Below are 21,891 nucleotides of genomic sequence, written 5' to 3'. Positions count from 1 at the left end.
TCAAGCACAGCCCCTATAAAGAAATCCTCTGCACCTACCGAAGATGGTAATTTCAGCTCCGCAGACTGAGAGCCACAGGGAAGATAGCAAGAACGCCATTATCTATAGGTGGTCCTTGACTTTACCAGTCAGCCTGCAAGATATGGGAATGCTTGTACTCCTGACTTAAGAAGATGGACTGCAACAATGCCATCACCTTTGTGAACACCTGATGGGCTGAGATGAGGCAAGAAAGTAAATGGATAGTGCTCTGACCCCACCATGAAGTGAAGGAAATGCATATGGATCAGCGGCTTGGACCCTGAAAATATGTGTCTGGGAAATCCATGCGCTCCATCCAATTATCCCAGATCTAGAGCAGATAGAACCTGTGCCAAGGTGAGCATCCTGAATTTGTCGTTCTGTAGGAAGGTGTTGACAAACAAGAGACCTAGAATCAATATCAGTCCATCCTCTTTCTTGGGCACCAAGAAGGACCAGGAATAGCCTTTTTCTTCCTCGGAGACTGCACTGCCCATTTGGCCAACTGAGTATGCACTTCCTTGGATAGGATGGCAGCATAATCTTCAAAAGTCCGGGAAAAAACAGGAGGAACATAAGGTGGGGAAAGAAGAAATGGAGGGTGCAGCCATGCGGAACATTTTTCAATATCCATGGATCTCAGATAATTGCACACAAGTTGGGCAGGTCAAAAGGAATTGTGTCTGCAGCAGATGACCACTAGAAAGGGGAATTTGAGCGGTTTGGAAGGGGTTGTGTCAGATGACAAAGTCTGTTGCCTTTGCTGCTAGCTATGGTCACTGCCACCACTTTGTTCCATACAGCTGAAAAGGGTCATCAGTAGGCAAGGCACTCAAGAGTAGCTACAGAATTTCCAGGACTGCTAATAAAACTGGCAGGCTGTAGTGAATAAGCCAAAGGAGCAAGCTGTAGCACGGCTATCTTTGGTACATTCCAAAGCAAAGTCTACTTTTCGCTAAAGAGCCTGGAGCCATCAAAGGTTATATACTTCAAACATATATGCATGTCTCCACAAAAAAACTTGTAGTGCGCATCCAGGCATGGAGCCAAACTGCGGTATTGGTGCCCAAATCACAGCCCAAAACAGTCATTGGTGTCCATTGTGAAACATCCGAAACCCCACGAATAAAGAGGGCAAGACATCGCATAACATGTCTCTGAAGGCATGAGTATACAAAACAAACAGCATTCAGGGACCCCAGAGGTAAACTGGCAGTGGAGAATAGTCTCTTGCCAATGCATAAACACATTTCAACTGCCAGTCTGGCAGAACCATGAGTAAGCTATCAAGGGTTACCTCACTAGCCAACACCTTAGCCTAGGCTTTCCGGAGTCAGATGCTGTGTCACAAAGGCAAAGTACCCTGGGGCAAGCCCATGTGGCCGAGCAATAAGTTAGGTTACTGCCAGTGCTGAGCAAGTCTTGGACCCACAAGGCCTCATTTAAGGGCAGCAACAGCTGAGTTGTTGCACGATATGGCTGTAGAATTTCGGTGAGCAAATTCGCTTTAGTTTCCACAAAAGGAAATCAAAATTGTACATCCTCTAAAAAGCACCACCACAAAGTCAATCTTGTCAAACTATTCTGTGCCTCACACGGACGTCAGCCATTACATAATGGAAGCCTAGCAGTGTGTCAAATCTTACATGGAAGGTTTGCAGGGCGGTGAGGAATATGCACTTAGAAAGAGTATCCACAAGAAAGAACGCTACAGAAGGGTAAGTATCTTGTTTTTCTGATAAATACTTCAAACTGCAGATTTCTAGATTCCTCAACTTTGAGCAGAACCTTCCAAAGGTTGGATGGTCAGAGTATTCAGCCTTATATGAGCTTTATACGAGGAAGTTCTCCAGAAATGAACAGGCAAAATAGCCCTCTATAGACTTCAGTATCGAGGCAGTAATACTAGGTAAAGGTATCCTGAGAAGCCATGTGGCCGCCTGGCAGACATCCAACACCCAAACACCCCTCGTCAGATTTGTGGTGGGAGCGTTGGCTCTGGTAAAAATTTCAGGAAGTTTCTTCTTCACCAGGAAATGACATTTGTTTGTGCACAGAATGATCTAGATGAGTTGTGCTTATGAAATATCCTTCATCCTTCACACTAGCAAAACCAATAAAAAGTTAATCATCCACCCATTGATCCTTAGTGAGCTCGCCATAAAAACAAACCAATGAAGTCTTGCTACCTCCTTCAAGGAATGAAAAGAAAATCAGGAATTTTGCTAAGTGAAGGGTGATACCACCTTGACAGAATGGTAGCAAACGTGCATAGCAATTTGTCAGGGAAGAAAGTATTATAAGGAGTTTATATTAATAGTGCCGGCAATTCACTGAAACCGCGCACAGAAGTAATGGCAATGAGGAACACAGTTTTAATGGTCAGCAGTCTCTATGAACATCTTGCATAGGCTTGTAGGATGTGTACATCAAACATATAAAGACCAAGTTAATATCCCATTGAGGCATAATGAAGGATGCAAGAGGGAATAATTAAGTAAGCCCTTTTAAGAAATCCATTACGTGACATGAATAACCAAGATTGGTTAGACAAATGCAAAAATGCGAATTAGCCAACACCCTTTAATGGTACCCACAGCAAAGCCTTGCAAAGATAACATCCACTACTTCTGCAGGCAGATCAATCACATAGAGTTGGTTCTACTAAACCATGCAAGGAAGTGTAGGGTGTGGAGATTAGAGAGCCACATCATGCTCTGTTGCATGGTTTAGCCAAATTGGTAGATGGAGCGGTTGACAAATGCTAGGTAGGTCAGAGTACCACACTCTCCTGGTCTAATCCAGGCTTATCCGAATGAGTTTATATTGATCCTACCTAACCTTCTTCAGAACTATGGGCAGAGGAGGCATATGTAGAGGGCATTTGTAGACCAGACTCCCACTGCAGGTCAGGGTGTCCTATGAGTAGCAGCTACGCTTAATGAATTCAGCCTCATTCATTCAGATGGAATGCATTTACCAGGGAACCTTGAGGCAGGAACTCCTGCATCCTGAGAGTACCCACAAGGTGGAAATGCCTTGGACCACACCGCTCTGCTTGTTGCAGTACCACATAGTGGCTGTGTTGGCCATCAGGACTTGAAAGGGTTTCCCCTTGATGGATGGGAGAAAAGTCTTCAGGGCTAACTGAAAAGCATCAAGGTACACTGATATGGTGCTTCTACTCTAGAGGGGGACCAAAGAAGCCCCTGACTTCCACCTTCCCATAGTTACTGACAGATGTTGGAAGAGAGGCAATCCCAGTACTGAGCACACTGCAGGAAGAACTTCCAATGCAGAGCCCACATGTGCCAACAAGGAATCCTCAGGATGCATGAGGCTAAGAAGACTCGGAATCATCCACATCAGAACACATGGACAAGCTCGAAAAGTAAGGAGCAGAACATGAATGTTGTGGACTTGCTACTGAATGGAATTTGGTTTGAAAACCCCCGCGTCCAGGATGGGGCCTTCGAATCCTCTGGGTGAGGGGCAGATGGCATTTTGGTTCATTGATGGAAAATCCCAAGTATGAAAGCAGGGTAACAGATTTCTGTAGGTGGTCTATGACCAACTGCAGTGAGCTTGCAGTGAGAGCGACTTGTTGAGGTAGGGGGAATTAGTCTATCCTCGACCTGTGAAGCTGAGTTGCATCCATGGCTATCACCTTCATAAACACTGGCTAGTGCGGCTGAGGTGAGGCAGGAAGGTAAACTGAAAAAGTTATGTGCCCACCACGAATCAAAGGAAGTGTATGTGGGACTGCAGAATAGGAACATGAAAGTATGCGCCTGCGAGTCCAAAGACAACATCCAGTCCCCTGAATCCCTAACAGTGAGGGCCAGGTCCATGGTCAACATCCTGAACTTGTCCTTCCAAAGGAAAGTGTTCAGAACCAAAGATCTAATGTTGGCGTGAGCCCTCTCATCGTATTTGGGCACCACAAAGTACATAGAGTAATGCCCTTTATCTACCTCGAAACTCCCTCTATGAATATTTTGCAGTAGATAAACTTCCTAGGCTAGGATGAAAGCGTGATCGGACAGAGTATGAAAAAGAAGGTGAAAATGGGAGAATGGATGAAAATGGGAACAACTAGTCTGAGATAAGTGTACACTAGCCATGCAGGTAAAAATAATTACTGCACCATACCAGCTAAACATGACCCTGTGGGGGATGGGGGGGGGTTGGGATTGGTGGGTGGAATCAAAGCAGCTCAGGTGCAGTCATGGCAGGTGATGAAGAGGAATCAGACAGTTGTCCTTGATGGTGACCACGGCATCTGCCATCATGTCTACTGATTCCATGAAATGGCTGTATAGGCTGTTGCATGGGCTGCAAGAGCTGCTTTTGGTGATAGGTTTGTTAGATTACAGTTTTGTTCTGAGCTAGTTGCACTATGCTGTCTGGCTGTCTGGTCGTGCCGAGATCCCTCGCGGAGTGATTTGAGCGCGTTCTAAATGGCACTAACATTAACATAGGTGAAACTCCAAAAGTATCACCTAAATTTTCAAGATTGTAATGGAACTGATGGGCTGGCCACAGCAAGCCTAAAGGGCGGTGTGTAGCCCAATTGTATTTCAAGTGCGCCAACGCAGAATCACACTTTTTCCCAGAAAACATTGAGCCATCAAATGGCATGTCCATAGAGAACCCCTGACCATCTCAGAAAACTATTTAGTGCACATAGAGGCATGACATTTAATCACTGTTGCCCATGGCGTGACCTTCACTGTCATTGTGTTTAGACCAGCTCAACACATACATAGCCCAAATTGTGCAAAAGCATTTCTGAATTGCCCAAGAATGGCAGGCAAAATCTCACTAGCCATATCCCATTGGGCATATGTAAATCACTCCAGAAGGCAGACATCGCTCATGGAACTCAAAGCTAAACTGGTGTATCAGAATAACCTTCCCCGAACGGCTCTTTAAGCTTCAGTTCTCTGTGTGGCAGAGAGGTTGTCAATGGGATGACATTACTGGTGGAAGCCTGAGCCCCCAAACTTAGTTTAAGGTACTTGGTAAGAAAGGCTCAGGCCCCAAAAGAAGGCCTATAATACCAAACCACAGGGCGACTTACCAGAGAAGACGAGCACAGCTTGGACTAGGTCACCATCAATGTGCTCGTCAAAGCTTTGTTAAAGGGCAGCAAGGGTTCTGAAGTGGCAGGTTCAGGTGCAAGATGAGCCGTTTTTATGTTTTCCTTGGCCTCTACTATGAGTGAGGGAAGTTTCAACACCTCTACAGCTCTGTGTGCTATCACTACAAAAGAGGGACTCTCCTCTCTAGGGGGTGTAGGTAGGGGAAGTATCCAGACCATTGGCATTCTGTAAATCTAAATATAGGCCTACATTACTGTAATGAGGAGGGAGTAAATTAACAGCCTTCTCGTCATTGTAATCATGTAGAATATTTTGGAAGGTGATACATTCAAAGTCAAATTGACTTTCCAGCCTTTGGTTGTTCTTGAATCAAAGGAGTGGAACTTTCTCATAATCCTCCCAAGTCACAGGCTACAGTTTGGTTATCATATAATGCATCACTAGCTGAGCACAGGCTGACATAGGGTCCCGATACTAAACAGGAGTCTGGGATGGATCCATAAAATGTACCAACGGAGTGGTTGAGCCTGCAACCAACCTGCTGTTGGCGGTGAACTCCTGCACACGGGGGCAGCCAAGCCTTGCTTCGCACAGCCTTCAAGCTAGGCTGGCTGAAAATTGGCACATCTCTTGTTAAGTACTTCGAGCACACTCCCATCAAACAAACGGGGTATGACAGCAAGTAACACAATGCAAACGTTGTTCCTGACGTACACATCCCCTTCCACGGCCCCCTCCAGCTTCTTCACAATTTGCTAAACAGTCCTACTCAAGCAATGTTTTATAGTATTGAGGCTTGCATTGTTGCCGACACAAACCTGTATTGGTTACCAGGGTTATCATTGCAAAAAAGTTTAATATGATTCAAATCGCAATTACAACATGTAATTCTAACTTCAGAATTTGTAGTGCAAATACTAAATCAGAAAAACATACCATCTTTCGTGAGCTGTCGATTTGAACACGTTCTGGGAACGGAATTTATGAACAACCCCCTCAAATGGGTTCATAAAATAAAAGGCTTATTCCACACACTGCAGAAACCTGAGTTTAGAACTTGAGAACTGAGACACATCAAACTATCCTAAAAGTAACTTTACTGATTCCTGATAATGTTTTGTTTAGGTATTTCATAAACTCTTCTGTCAAGTGTTCTTCACGAAAATAGTATGGAGTCACTAAAAGTTATATTTGGTGGCCTTCACAGTTGCCAAGATTTCTAATCATTGTTTGAAGGAAAGGAAATGGATTTAAATTTTTTTTTTTTTTTTTTTTTTAAAGAGTATCACAGAAGGGTTATATTTGCTTGAACATTTGCTCCAACATGCGTAGGGTAGCCTCCATTCCTAAGGGCCATCTCTTTATTTTAAAAGACACATCACCACACCATCAATTATCGTAACACCTTCTATGTTTAGCAGTACACTGCAACTTCATTTTCTAATTGTTTTTAAAATCAGACAAAATAACTACATGAAACATATAGTAAATAAGCTGAGCATACAGAAGGACCACCTGGTTAAAACATATCCATTACATTCTTATACTTTTGAAAGGCGATAGCCCTGTACCACAACTGAACACATTCATTATGCAAATAAAATACAGAACATACGTTGCTAGCATAAGTTGTTGTTGCTCTTCTTTTCCTGGTAGTCCACACCAGGCGATCCCATTCACGACTGACTGGTGAGGGAGTGAATACAAACATCTCCAGTACTTGTCGGTACATCCCCAGAGTTTCACAGTTTCTTCTTTGGCACATGTCATGAGAATATGACCTGTTGGGTCCCACTTCATAGTCACAATGGCTTCCTAAAGATGTACAGAAAGTGACAAATAATGTATGCAATGCTCTCAAAATAAAACTTAATACATAAATAGGCTAACAGTTGTAGACCTTGATTGAGCCCAATTGCAGAATCCTATTCTGCCTGACGAAAGGATGTCAGCACAGGCTGCAGGATACAGTATTCTTAAAATAAAATGTGAATACCCAAATTCTATCAGAATACACAGTTAATCCCTTCTCCATCCTGAAGAGTTAGATAATTGAAGGGATTGATGACGATGTACAACAAGAGAAACAACTATGCCAGTGGAAGATTGACAGAAAGAGGAACAAGATTGTTTATAGGCACCGTAAGGAACCATGCACTGTTTGGCATCAGGTACGCACTGCTAGAAGTAGGGAATAGGATAAGACTCAATCAAAAAAGGGGATCTTGCATTGGTTTTCAGGTGGGTAATGTGCATCAACTATATAATACATAGAAAGGAATGGTGGCCCACTGTCAATATGTATATACTCGAAAGTGCTCCAATACACAAAATGTGTGAGATTTCAAGTCCAATTTCTAACATTCAGATGAACAAGCTACTTACATTTGGTAACAATCTTTCTGGTGGATACTCGAACCACAGATTTCTCACTTTTTTAATATACCCCATGCATCACACTAGATCTGGAAAATTTAAAGATTTACTCATGTGCACCATTAGGTGGTGTCATGCAGATCTGTCCAATATCGCTGCGCTCCAGAATTGACGAATTAAGCAGTTTATAAGCACCACCCCTCCGCACCTACATCAGTTTCTTAGGCTTTCCACACCTTCATACTACAGTATTTCGGCCGATTGGCATGACCAGTGTGCAGATGTCACCACCTGGTGAACTGATACCTTAAGCAGTACTGCCCCAGGTGGTGGGTCTGTGAACTGGCTCAAATCAAAAAGTCCTGAAGGATCGAGTGGGCAAAATGCTCCTCTCGACGGACATGACTGTCGAGGTAGTAGAACATTTTGAACATATATACAGACGCCCTCGTAGCCACCTGACATATGTTCAGGACAGGTACTCCACCAGCTAGTGTGCCGATGGCAGCCTTAGCTCTGGAAGAATGAACACTAGGCCCTCTGGAGGCTACCTCTGCATCAGTGATTAGCATATCTTTATCCAGAAAACGATCAATCAGGAAATGGTCCACTTTTGCACTGCCTTGCCCTTCTCTGCCTAGGAGAAACCCACAAAGGGCTGATTCTGCACCCAATATTCTTTGATGGAATCAATATAAAAAGTTAAGTGCCATCTTGGAAGCCAAACAAGGAAAGCTCTTGTCCTCATTAGAGGGATCAGATGGCGCAAAGAATGCCTGATGTGGGATAGCCTGCCCAACATGAAATGGAATGATCACTTTTGACAGAAAAGAAAGTCCTCAACACCCCCTTATCTGTAAAGAAAACTGGTTAAGTTGGACTGACAGAAAGACCCTACAGCTTGCTCACACAGTTTGCTGATGTTTTGGTGATGAGAAAGACCGTTTTTAATGTCAGGAGCCTTAATGGGCATCTGTGCTGGCAGAAATACATTTTGCAAACCAGTAAAAAGAATCTCAACAGGTAACTTAAAAAACAGAAAGCTGATTCAGGGACTGCAGGGAAAAAAAGCAGAAAGAGCCAACCAATACCCTTTAACAGTACCCAAACTGAATCCTTGCTGACCAAGGATAAAACATTACTTCAGACAATTTGGCTTGCAGTGGGTCAATTTATAAGGTACCACACAAAACTACAACTAACAACTGGCGTACATCAATTCAATGGAGGGACACCTGCCTGACATAATAGAGTTTGTTGCAATGAAGTACAAATAAAAATGTGATGGATAGAATGCTTGAAATAATCTCAGTCACTGGTAATTATTTGGTATGTATCCCAGTCCGTTGGTATTTTGCACACCATGCCACTTCAGTTGGGACCCAGCCATACATAAATCAGTCTTGAACCTGCTCCAATAGGAACAGTCCAGCCCAAACTGCCAGGTTAGGTCCTCCCTAAATAGAAACACAAGCAACCCAAGACCGGTTTCACCTTTATTAGGATTCTTCAGTTGGGTATAGCTTGGTTACAGTGGCACAGTGTGCACAGGACCCACTTTTCGTCCTACTTAAGGCTTTGCACTGAAGTATAAAATAAAAATGAGTAGAATACTTGAATTAATCTCAGCCACTGGTATTTACTCGGGCCGCATCCATTGTAATTTTCCACACCATGGCACCTCAGTTTTGACCCAGACATATGCAGGATAGAACAGCAGGAAGCGACATCAAAAGCAGACTGAACAAGGCCAGAAATGGGTTCAGGATGCTGAACAATCTGTGGAGGTCATCTCAGTACAGCACCAACATCAAGCTGAGGCTTTATCAGAGGTGCATCTGTCCACTTACTTATATGGATCAGAAGAACAAGTTACTTACCTTTGGTAACGCCTTATCAGGTAGTGACTATATCTAGCCCCAGATTCCCTATCTTAGAATTTTCCACTGCGTCAGACTGGATCCGTAAGATTTTTCATGAGCAGTTACCCGTGTGCGCCGGCAGCTGGCGTTTATCAGCTCCACGTGCATCATCCATGCCGGAAGTGACATCTACGCACCTATAGAGGCACCACCCAGGCGCGCTGACGTCAGTTTTCTTTCACGACTTTCTATGCCAGAAGCTCAGAGCCATGAAGAACACTGACCACTGATGTGGAAAACTAGGGCCCTGAAAGGGATCAACCCTGTCCCTAGAAATCTGTTTGCAGAGCAGGGAGGATGGGCGGGTGGGAAAGGTATCAGGGGCTAGATATAGTCTCTACCAAATAAGGCTTTACCGTTGGTAAGTAACTTGTTTAACTGATAGGGACTTATACCTGCAGATTCATTACCTTAGAATACCATCCCTGGCAGTGGATCTGCGGAACAATTTTCAACAAGGAAGTCCTGCAGGCCCTAACAGGCAAAATGCCCATCCCTACAGACCTGACTGTACAGGCAGTAATATTAGGTGAATGTGTGCAAGGAAGCTCACGCTGCTGCCTGGTCAATATCCAGGACCGAAACTCCACAGGCTAACGCAGTGGTCGCAACTTCAGCTCTGGTGGAATGAGCTCCAAAGCCATCAGGAGAATGCTTCTTGGACACTGCGCAGCGATTTTAGTCCACTTCTGCACAGCCAGACCTTTCTTCGCACCAACATATACAACGAAGAGTTGGTCATTTACCCAGAACTCTAGTGGACGGTAAAGGAAGAACGACAACGCTCTTTTTGAGTCCAGACAGTGGAGTCGATCCTCTTCTTTAGAGGGATGTGGAGAAGCATACAAATTAGGGAGTGTGATGGATTGGTCTACGTGAAATGGAGTGACAATGTTAGGGAGTTTTTCAGGATAGATTGAGGTAAGGCAGCTTTGATGACTAGGGCTGCAGCTCACTCCCTCTTCTGGCAGATGCAATAGCCACAAGGAAAGTTACTTTAATTGCAAGAAGCCTGAAGAGACAATTCTGGAGAGGCTCAAAAGTAGCACACATCAACAATGTTAAGACTACATTATGGTCCCACTGTGGCATGATAAATGGTGAAGGAGTAAAAAGACGAACAAGACCTTTCAGAAACCTATGTACAATAGGGGATTTGAAAAGGGAGGGTTAGTCAGGCAAACACAAAATGCAGAAGGAACAGAAAGATAGTCATTAAGAGAGCCCAGAGCAGGGTCCTTCAGAAGGGGGGCAGAAAGAGGATAAATAGTTTTTACTGCACACCATGCTACAATTTTCTTTTCCAATGGCAGCCATATACAGTCTTGGTAGAGGGATGTCTGGCTGCTAAGATGACGTTGCTCAGTCGCCACGCAAGAAGGCGGAGACAGAACAGGTTCAGGTGGAGAACCCTCCCCTGCTGCTGCAACAGAAGATCCTCCAAAATGGGCATCCTAATCGGTTGATTGATGGCCATGCTTAGTAGGTCGGAATACCAGACTCTCCATGCCCAATTCAGAGCAAACAGAATGACTTCGGCTCGGTCATTCTTGGACTTCTTGAGAACTCTTAGCAAGAGTGGTATGGGCGGAAAGGCGTATAGGAGGCCTGTGCTCCACCTGTCTCTGAGCAAAAGCTGCCTTGGAAACTCCAGCTTGAAAAATTGCTGACATTGTGTGTTCTTGGCAGAGGCGAACAGGTCTAACCAACGCTCTTGCAAAATTGCTGACATTGTGTGTTCTTGGCAGAGGCGAACAGGTCTAATCAAGGCTCTTGCAAAATTGCTGACATTGTGTGTTCTTGGCAGAGGCGAACAGGTCTAACCAAGGCTCTCCCCTCTATTGAAAGAGACCTTGTGCCACCACTGGGTGGAGACGCCATTTGTGATCTGCTAGGCACTGACGGCTGTGCTCATCTGCTCTGGCATTCAGAGCCTGCCAGGTGTTGAACCACCAGGGATATGCTCTGATATTTCAGCCATACCCAGAGATGCAGATCCTCTTGAAAAAAGGTCCACAACCCCACTTGCCGTCTTTGTTGCAGTACCACATGCCGGTGGTGTTGTCCGTAAACACTTGCACTAGCCTTCCCTTGATGGAGGGTAGAAAGGCTTTTAATGCCAGTTGGATCGCACGGAGCTCCAGCAGAATGATGTGCAGTCTAAATTTCTCTGATCTCCACCTCTTCCAGATGGCCACCCTATACCAGGAGTAACGCATCTGTCACTACAAAGAGATCTTGTTGGGGAAGGGAGAGGGGTCTGCCCTCTGAACCAGTCACGATTTGTTTGCCACTACACGGAGTTCCCTCTGAGATCTGGAAAATGTCGGAGAGAGGTTATCCTGATGCTGTGCCCATTGGAACTTCAGGTCCCACTGCAGAGCCTGCATATTCCAATGGGCATGAGTTACTAGCAGGATGCAGGAGGCTATGAGTCTCAATAGTCTCAGGGTCTGTCTCACCAAAATCCAGGATAGAGGCTGAAACATCGTTATCATTGCCTAAATATGGGGGCATGGCCAAGATGGCGACCGAAGTGGATGCGAGCTTAGGAGCTATGCTGCGAACCACTTATCATCCTGCTGAATTCGCAGGGAGGGCGTAGCGGCAAAGAACACGGTACCCAGAGTGCCAGAGTTGCTGTACGTGGTGCCGCTGCTGCTGTTGCAGCTCGGTTTGGTCAGGTTCATCGCGCCCCGCAGCGAGGGATCGGCAGGGCCGGACTGGGAACCAAAACCGGCCCTGGCAAAGTGCTCGGCAGCACCCCCCCACCCCCTTGGTTTTCGGACGATTTTGTTACAGGGACGATTTTGCAGCTATGCTGCAAAAACGGCCCTGCAACAAAAACGGCCCCCAGGGTCCCAAAACCGGCCCCCACCTGTGCGGCGCACCGGGGGATTGTCCGGTGCCCGCTACGGCCAGTCCAGCCCTGGGGATAGGCCGCCCGCCTCTGGGACATCAACCTCTTGGGTGTGACGAGATGCTGAGCCCCTCCGGCAGGAGGTAAGTCAGTTGCGGGCCACTAGATCCTGCAGGTGGGGACAGCCACCACTGGCCCTGAAAAGTACAGGACGGGGGGCCCGGGACCACATGCGGCGACGCAGCCTCTGCTTGGGTGTGTAGCGGAGGCGACCGCAGACACGACGCTGGGAGACATTGGCCTACACCACGAATCGTGGAGGCTGTTGAAGGCTGTTGACAAGCAGCCCCCCCCCCCCCTTCCGGGGGACCTGCCGCACCACTCAGAGGTGTGCTGCCCACGATCAAGTGGCCCATCATTTGGGACCTGAGCGATTCTGAAATCAAGGGACGTGCCCTGCAGGGTGGACCCAGGCGGAGGCCGTGTTAGCTACCAGCTATGGAGGGCGCATGAGGATGATCACACTGATGGAGACTAAGGGCGGGCCACTGCGATTACATCGCTGTACCAAGTAGCTGAGACTTGAAGATAAGCCTATCTACGGCGATGATGGTAGGCTCTAACTCCAGGGCAGCCTTGTCATCAGACTGGCTATGCGTCCCCAGAGGGTCGGTGAAGGCTATGAGCCTGGCTGTGGATTGCCACACTGGTGACTTTTGCCGAAAAAGGATTGAAGCGCAGTGTATATGAAACTCCCAGGCCGCCCATGCTGTTGTTCCAACAGCAGAGGCCCTGACTGCACGCTCTCTTTCCCGAGGAACCCTGACAGTAGGGTGGAGTTGCTAGCAGAGACAGACATATTGCAATTGTCCGCAGAGAACCGCGACATGCCCTGCACTTCCCTCAGGGGTCTGTGTTTGGAAGAGTGTCTCACCGGGGTGGCATCCCCCCCCACTGGACAGTGCAGTGGCTCCCCACCGAGCTCTGGGTGAGGGCGCGGTGATGCTAGCGTGAGAGGGTGAACACTGCGAGGGACTCGAAAGCTGGCCGTGCTGCCCTACATGACCGGCCGACACACGGCTCCCCTTTGAGCACCATCACCCCACTGAACAAACTTCTTCAGGGATGGGCAAGGTTAAGCCGGACGGACCCCGCACCCAGTCAGAGGACGCCAAGGACCGCACGACTTCTCCAGAGGATCAAGCTTGTGATAACAAATATTTGCTGGACACCTTAACCGAGCACTCCAATCGTTTCAATGATCTTCCCATGGCAATACTGGACATTAAATCCACCCTGGGCCCCAAGTTAAACTCTCTGAGTATAGAAATGTGACTCCTCCGCCCTATAGTCCGGAAAACAGAATAACACCTTGAAAGACGAGGTCATGTATATCTTTGAGATCGGTTGGCTGATCAAGAGGGAGGTCACGCAGAAATAACATACAAATAGCAGGTCTACCCGAAAAAGTGAAAAGCCAAAGCATTGAACTATATCTCGAAAAAGGGTTTGGTGACAATTCTACAGGGCAAATAATCACCCTTTTTCTCAGTGGAAAGGGTGCATCTTGTCCTGGGAGGCCTGCCTCGCCCAGACGCCCCCCAAAACCTGTGGTGGCTCACTTATTTAACTATTGTGACAGAGATCATATCCTGCAAGTCACAAGGGCCCGATGTCCATATCAGGTCGAAAATGCCTATGTTCGCATTTACCCAGACTACACCTTGAAAGTCCAGAAGCACAGAATGTCATTTATAGATGTGAAACGGTGTCTCAGAGAGCATAATGTGAAATATGCTCTCCAATTCCCAGCCACCCTGACAATACAGCGCGCTGGCGCTACCAGTTTCTCCAGACAAGGCCTTGTCCTGGATGGAACAATCCGATATTACACTCAGTGGATGCGAAGTGTCAAAAACCCGTGTTTCAGAGCAATTGGGGAGGCGCCGAGGACCCCGTATCAGGCAACACCTCCATGGTCCTACTAAGTAACAGATGGCGAGAGAAAACGTGCTGGATTCCGTACCTATTCCCCGTCGGGCTCAGAAGGAGAGTACGCTACGTAGGACACTCAATCACTGACGGACTCTCAGATAAAGGTGGTTTTACGCGGGAGACATATAGGCACCCCACAAACGTCTGAAGACCTGATGTGAAGAAGACTTACAGGTTTGACACAGCGTTGATTGCTTGGTACCGCAAATGTTCCATAAACAGACCGTCGATTCCCAGCAATCCCACACTCACACTAAGATATGGGACACTGACTATCGACAGGAAGCTCGCGGGACCTGACCTTATTGTCCTACCCCCTCAATTGCAAGTCCAACTGCACCCAAAATTGTGATTTAACACTGTTATAGACATCATTTGGGCTTCCCTCGTTCACCTAGCAACTAAGTGCTGATGGCCCGCTGGCCGGCTGCCCGTTGGCACACGGGCAAGGGAAAGGGAATTGGATTATGTTCAGGTCTATAGTTTATTGTCTACAATTAAAGCGACAGTATAATATGTATGTGGGCGGATTCTGCCGTACCTTTACCACGCGGGTCGGTTCAGGTCGGGGAGTGGGAGGGTAATGATAAGAGGCTGGGAGCAGTTACTACGTTTGTAATTATGCCAATGATGTCGCGCTCACAGTGTACCACTGTACTATTAATGATGTGGAATGTATGTGACCTTGAAGCTACACTAAGCATTACAGAGTCTAATAATACTTATGGAGGTGTAAAGTCACAATAGCACTCCTTTAAGAGACACATTTGACAGCTCAGATGCTCCATATAATTTGCAGTCGCTGGTAAGGCACACCACATACTCCGGTTATGCCAGGTGTGCTCTAATGTGGGTGGTGCCTGAGACCTCGTTGGAAATAATTAACACTCACAAAAATGCAGAGGGTCCATTTGCAACATTGGAAGGGCTACCAGATGGCCTCCCGATCTCACTGTTCTCACTGCATGCGGCCAACTCAGGCCAATCTGTCTTTCTCCAATGGATTACACCGGCTCTGCTCCACAACCCGAAAACTTCAACATACTGGAACGGGGATTTTAATTGTGTTCCAAACCTGGCCATGAACTGTTCATGCCCTCCCTTGTCCAGTGCTCACGCAAACCGCACGCAAAATTTCCAGACTTAGGCCAACAATCTCAGCCTACAAGAGGCTTGGCGAAGTGTACCCACCAATAGGGAATATTACTACTATTCAGGACTGCACAATTTATACACTAGGTTCGACCTGTTGTATTGCTCCCACGACGCCATCACTAGAGTGATACTGGCTGAATACCTGGGACGCACACTATCTGACCATTGCCCTCTGCAACCTCATCTGACATGGGGGAACTCTACAACCAAAATTCCCACATGGCATTTACCCCTATAAATGCTCAGAGATGCCCCGTTGTGCGCTTCACTTGAGACCCACAAATCCTCGTGTTTTCCGGACATGAGGGTACTGCATCTGAAACGGACTGAGATGCATTCAAGGTAGTGTTGCGTGGACATATGATAAGAGGAAGTTTATGGTTACCGCATGACCCCCTCCAGAGAACTAAGTTCTGTGTCCCCCATCACAGTGGAGGAAATAGAGGAAGCCATTCAACAAATGGCAAGGGGAAAAATCCCAGGGGTGAATGGATGGGCAATAGACTTCTATCTAACATTCTGTAAGCACCTGACGTTGCACCTCCACCGTATATACACCAATACGTATGATATAGGTATACTGACCCAAACACTTTGCGAGGCTGTCCGGGTGGTACTCCCCAAACCGGGAATCAATAGACTTAGGCTTGGCTCATATCCCCCACGAAGACTCCTAAACGCAGACTACAAATGTCTAGTAACAGAGTTGGCCAATAGATTAATTGAAGCAACACAACTCCTAGTCCACCCAAATCTAAACAGGTTTATACTTAACAGTAACACCTGTCTCAATCCGTGCAGACTTTTCCTGTTACTGGAATGGGCACGTACTACAGAAGCTCCCGCATTTATAGCCTCATTAGATACTGCAAACGCGCTCGACACAGTAAGTTAGAAATACCTGTATGCGACACTGGAGAAAAATGGGCTAGGCCCCAGATTCCTATAATGGATGAAACTACTATACAACATGACAATGGCACGGGTAAGAAAAGGCCGCACAATATCAGACTTAATATCTGTAATGGGGTAGTGAGGTTTCTACTGCGCAGTCTGATGGGTTGAGTCTTAACAAACAAATCCAAAAAAGTTTGCATCAAAGGGAAATGTAAACAGCCACCACCCCACGCTGTTAATTGCAATTGCAAGCAATTGCTAAAATCTAAACAAAAGTTAATTCCCTGAGCAATAATAAACAGTATCAGTCTCCATCAATTTTTCAATCAAAAATTCAGAAAAAGTAGAAGTGTCCAATATTCATTCAAGGTCTTTATTTTTCAATTCTCGTGGTTTCTCATGGAGGACTTGTTAACCCACAAGTTCCATTCTTGGATCATACAGCCATACAACCAACACGTGTTTCGTCTATGGTTACAATTTCCATAAAGACTTCCTCAGGGCTTAAGCAACTGTCAAAGTAAATTGGATCCTTAAGTCTTCAATGTCTACAAAGCAATTTATCTTTTTAAAATTCATATGCAAATAAAAAAAATTCTCTGAATTTCCAAGGGTATTATTCACCATAAACAATCTTTCCACGGACGGCGTATCCCCAACATCCTCTTATTTAATGTCACCGCCTGAATCGAGGCATCAGTCTTCTCCATATTCTCACGGGCCGCGAGTGTGGCGTGTAACCGCCACACTCGCGGCCCGGGAGAATATGTGTATGGTCAATAATACCCTTGGAAATTGAGAGAAAATTTTTTGTTTGCATGAGAATTTTAAAAAGATAAATCGCTTTGCTCTGGCTATGGAGCCCCTAGCCAGCATGTTAAGACAAGAAGCCAGAGTCTGGAGGATACTGGCGCACAACGAATGGCATATCGTCGCGATTTATGCAGATGGCGCGTTGATATATCTCTGAGGCAATATGACGGATCTGACAGGATTGATAGAACTTCTGGACCAATTTGGGCGTATTTCCAGGCTGAAGGTGAATTGGGATGAATACCTTTTATTCCACAGGTAACTGCTGACACAGGAATAGAGGAGCACGCTACCACCCAAGCCACTCCCTTGTTCTCACGACACCTTTAAGTATTTAGGAGTTCAGGTATTCCATTCAGAAACGGACACTATACAAGGGAGTTTAAGCAGGGTGATGTCAAGCGCTAGATCCTACTTGCTGTTCTGGACGGAACAGCCAATCTCCCCTATGGAGCGCATAGCAATTTCCTAGATGTTGCTGCTCCCCAGACTGCTTTACTTCATTGCTACCCTTCCCTTTCTACTGCCCCGAAAAATATTCAGTGAGCTCAAATCCCTGCTGACGTCTCTTATTTGGGGCAAACACAGAGCAAGAGTTTCTCTCCCCAAATTCTATGCTTCACTCTCTGAGGGGGGCCTAGGTGCCCCTAACTACAAATTGTATTGCGCAGCTGCGCAGTTACAATGGCCAATGCGCTGACTGGCTGGTCATAGCAGTGCTGAATTAGGAAGCAGGATTACGGGAACACAAAAACGCTCGTGTCTGAAATGGACAAGGACCGTACTTTCTGCTAGGGATCACAAAGCGCAATTCACGGCGAAAAACATTTAACAAGTTCATGGACCTAGCACTATGCTTAGCTAAACGGAGATTGGCCATGGCTTGGAAGTCTGCCTCCGCCCCCTACATACGAGAGTGGGTCACCGATATCCAAAAAGCACAGGTGGCTAAATATGAATTAGCCCACAAGAACCCCAGAGAGGGCAGGAGATTTGCCATAGCCTGTAATTGCGAGATGATAGACTGAGGCGAGCCCACCTTTAACGGCCAGTCCTCGAGATAGGGGGAACACTGGCGCCCCTGATCTCAGCAGGTACATTGCAACCATGGCCATCACCTTGGTGAACACCCAAGGTGTGCTGGTATGGCCAAAAGGGTGCACGGTTAACTGAAAAGTCTCCTGGTCTACCATAAATCGCATGTACCACAAGTGGGCAGGCATGACAGGAATGTGGAACTAACCATCCTACAAGTCCAATGCTATCATCCAGTCTCCTGGGTCCAGGGCAGACCGGACCTGAGCTAACATGATAATTTTGAACATCTTCTTGAGGAAGAAGTTGAGGGGCTGCAGGTCTAGAATAGGACAAAGGCCTCCGTCTTTTATGGGAACCAGAAAGTAGCTGGAATAGCAACCACGACCCACTTCTGCCATTGGCACCCTCTCTATGGCTCCCTTGGCCAAGACAGTCATGACTTCATTGAGGAGAACGGACAAATTATCCTCTGTTACCCAGTCGTGAGATGGTATGAAGGGAGGAGTTGTCACAAAGGGGAGGGAGTAACCCCTTCGGACGATTCGTTTTACCCACCTGTCCGATGTGATGGACACCAGTGGGGCCGGTGATGGTGAAACCTCCCGCCAATTGGGTGCCCATGCTGGTATGAGTGCAGATTAGGAGGGTTTGGAGGCTGCAGTTGGGGCACTCTTGACATGGTGCCACGATGCCACTGTCGACGAAACCGCTCTGCCCAGTGAGTTTGTTGTGTCAAGTCCACATAGGATAGTGAACTTTACTGCATCTCTCCCATCAGCAACAGCCTGCGAGAGTATGGCCCAGGCATCCTCCGGGACAGTTTGCAGCATCTACGCAACCGTGTCCCACAGAGCATGAGAGTAACAGGCCAAAAGGCATGCAGTATTTATGGATGGCAATGCCAGGCTGGTGGAAGAAAACTTCTTCTTCCCCAAAGAGTCCAGCCTCTTGGATTCCCTAACCGGGGGAGCAGTAGGGAATGCTGCAGGATTTACATGGGATGCCGTAGCTTGGACCACCAAGCTCTCTAGGGCAGTGAATTGGGTGAGGAAATTTCAGTTCCCTGGAGCAGGGTGGTGAGCGACATCCTATTCACAGGAGCATTTGTGGGTTTGGACCAGGGCTTAAGCAACTTGTATATAATGCTATCTATTCAACAGCACCCAAACGCGCGATTAACAATGTATGCACACAAAACTTAGACATACAATCTCAGGCACCCAGACACATATGGAGATGCACATACGTACAGATACATACACACACAATCATACACAAAAGAATAAACATACAGTGACCTTGGTACACCTACACACACATACAGGCACAAATACACAGTGATGTGACAAAAGACATGCAAAGATGTTACACACAACAAGCCCATATATATATACACAAAGTCTTAATCATTGGGGCAAGGTTCCAGAGTCCTGTCAGTGTTCAGTGGATAAGATGTGGAAGAGAACAAAATGGTGGTAAGCTAATATACTGGCCAATATAGAACAGAGAAACAACAGGCAAAACTAACTGATCTTTTGGTGGAGGTTCCATGTCGAGGAAGAATTAAGTGAAAGATGAAGTGTACGAACAGAGACTACAGCTCACTTACTCAATAAGCCGAGGTGATGGGCAATAAGAATATCTGTCTTAAAAGTGAGGAATCTTAAGATCCAACTCAAAATGGGCTCAAATGGTGAAGCCATCAGAAATGTGAGCATCAAATTAATTTCAGATTGAGGCATAACAAACTGTGAAAAAGTGAACATGCAGGAAAACCCATTCAAGAATTGCCGAAGAAAACATGACCTGAATTGGGACAGCTGATCCAGCAAACAAAGAAAAACAGACAACGCAGAAAAATAACCTTTTAACACTGCCCAAATCAAAGCTGTGCTGGGCTGTAACAAGAACAAACGGCAATATATATGAGAATCAAACTTTGAGAGGGGGTCCACTCCTTCCTCAGTGCACCAAAAAATAGAATGTGTTCAATCATCAGATTGTACCGTTTTGATGTACTGCCAAAATGCAGTCTACGACCTCCACAGTGAAATGAAAAATAGTTTTATTGTCCTGCCTTATTTCTAGGCATGAAGACAGAGGGTCTGGTGGTTTTAAAATAAGATCCTGCCCTGCTCATTGAGAGAAAAGGTCTATCCTGAGCAGAAAGAATGGACATAGAAAGAGGAGCAGCATATCTGAATAAGCCCAGTCTAGCACAAGCAATATCATCTCAGAATGCAAGAAATCAGTGGAATGGGTGGTAATTTATAGCAGTCCCACACCAGCCGGATCTCCCCTCCCAGGACCCCTCACAGCAGAAATTGGAAGACAGAGAAAATTGGCAAGTTTGCATTTTCCTAAGTGGCAAAGAAGTCTACCAGAATGGTGTGTACCCCAGAAAGTATAGGAGGACACACCACTCATGACCGGCAAGAGGAGGCTGACTAAGGTAGCTGGCCTGCACGTTCTGAGAGCTGACTAAATGACTGACTGTCAGCCAAACATCATGAAACTAGCACAACACCATGTCCTCAAAGCCTCTGAGCGCAGGAGGCTCAAACCCAAGTGACTTCACTTATTGGCGTACCACATCACAGTTGTTTTGTTCGTGAAGACTTCAACTGACAAGACTCAGGACAGAGCTCTGAAGATGGTCTGACACTAGTTGCAGCAAAGACAACTTCAATAGACAGCTGTCTTAGTAGAGGAATACATGCATTTCAGGCTTTCAAAGATGCACAGCCGGCATGAACTTTGTGAAAACGCAAGGAGCCCAAGTTCAGCCAAATGACAGGACAGCAAACTGATTGCGAGTGGAGCTCACAAAGAAACTATTTTTGTGACTGCAGGGCATGTATATAAAAATACACATCCTGCGTTCCTTCACATACACCAGAGCCAAGAGGTCTTGAGCAAAGGACAGCATCTTTTAATTCTCCTTGCAAAGAAAGCAGTTCAGGACACAAAGGTCGAGAATGAGATTTAGGGCCCGATTTATATCTCGGCGGATGGATTACTCCATCACAACGGTGACGGATAACTAGTCCACTGAAATATAAATCCCATAGGATATAATGGGATTTATATTTCAGCAGACAGGTTATCTGTCACTGATGAGACGGAATAACACGTCAGCCAAGATCTAATTCAGGCCCTAAGCCCCCCTCCTTTTTGGGGAGCAGGAAGTAATAGAAGTAATATTCCTGTACGATCCCATCCTCAGAAAGTAGCCCTGTCACCCCTTTTAGGGCGACATCCTCCTACTATAGAATGCAGGCAGGGGCCACAGAGGGTCCTGCGAGTACAGGAGGGATGTGGGGAGACAATTGCTGAAACTAGAGCACATACCCACTTTTGATCATCTGAAGGACCCAAGCAGTCTGAAGTGATGGACTGCCAGTTTATCAAAAACTCACCTATCTGATAGGACACACATGCTCCCTCAAAGGCGAACTAGTGGTTTGGAAAAGGAGTTGGGAAGGAAGAAGAGTAGACTGCTGAGGCTTGTGCCCTTAACTTTTTTTGTAACTGCCACATTCTTTATAACCATGTTGGTCGGATTGAGAGCTTGCACTGACGGTAAGGATGGTGACACTGCCGGTAAGGTTTCCAATGGGAATAGCCACTAAATATACTGAGGTGGAGGAGCTAAGTCCATTGTGCAAGCAATGGCATGCCCCTGCTTTCATCTCTGCAGATGAGACTC

General features: G+C 46.3%; 1 protein-coding gene across 8 annotated transcripts in view; it reads right to left on the bottom strand.

The window, feature by feature from the left end:
- HERC1 (HECT and RLD domain containing E3 ubiquitin protein ligase family member 1) overlaps positions 1 to 21,891 on the bottom strand; it is a 1,817,725-nt gene that overhangs the window by 472,218 nt on the left and 1,323,616 nt on the right. For all 8 annotated transcript variants that reach the window (XM_085643727.1, XM_085643730.1, XM_085643731.1 and 5 more), the window contains one exon: positions 6,742 to 6,941. In XM_085643727.1, the coding sequence (XP_085499853.1) occupies positions 6,742 to 6,941 (200 nt within the window). The remainder of the gene's footprint in view (positions 1 to 6,741; positions 6,942 to 21,891) is intronic.

This window comes from Triturus cristatus, chromosome 3_1 (assembly GCF_964204655.1).
Source record: "Triturus cristatus chromosome 3_1, aTriCri1.1, whole genome shotgun sequence".
NCBI classification, from domain to species: Eukaryota; Metazoa; Chordata; class Amphibia; order Caudata; family Salamandridae; genus Triturus; species Triturus cristatus.
This window is presented reverse-complemented; position numbering and strand designations above follow the sequence as displayed.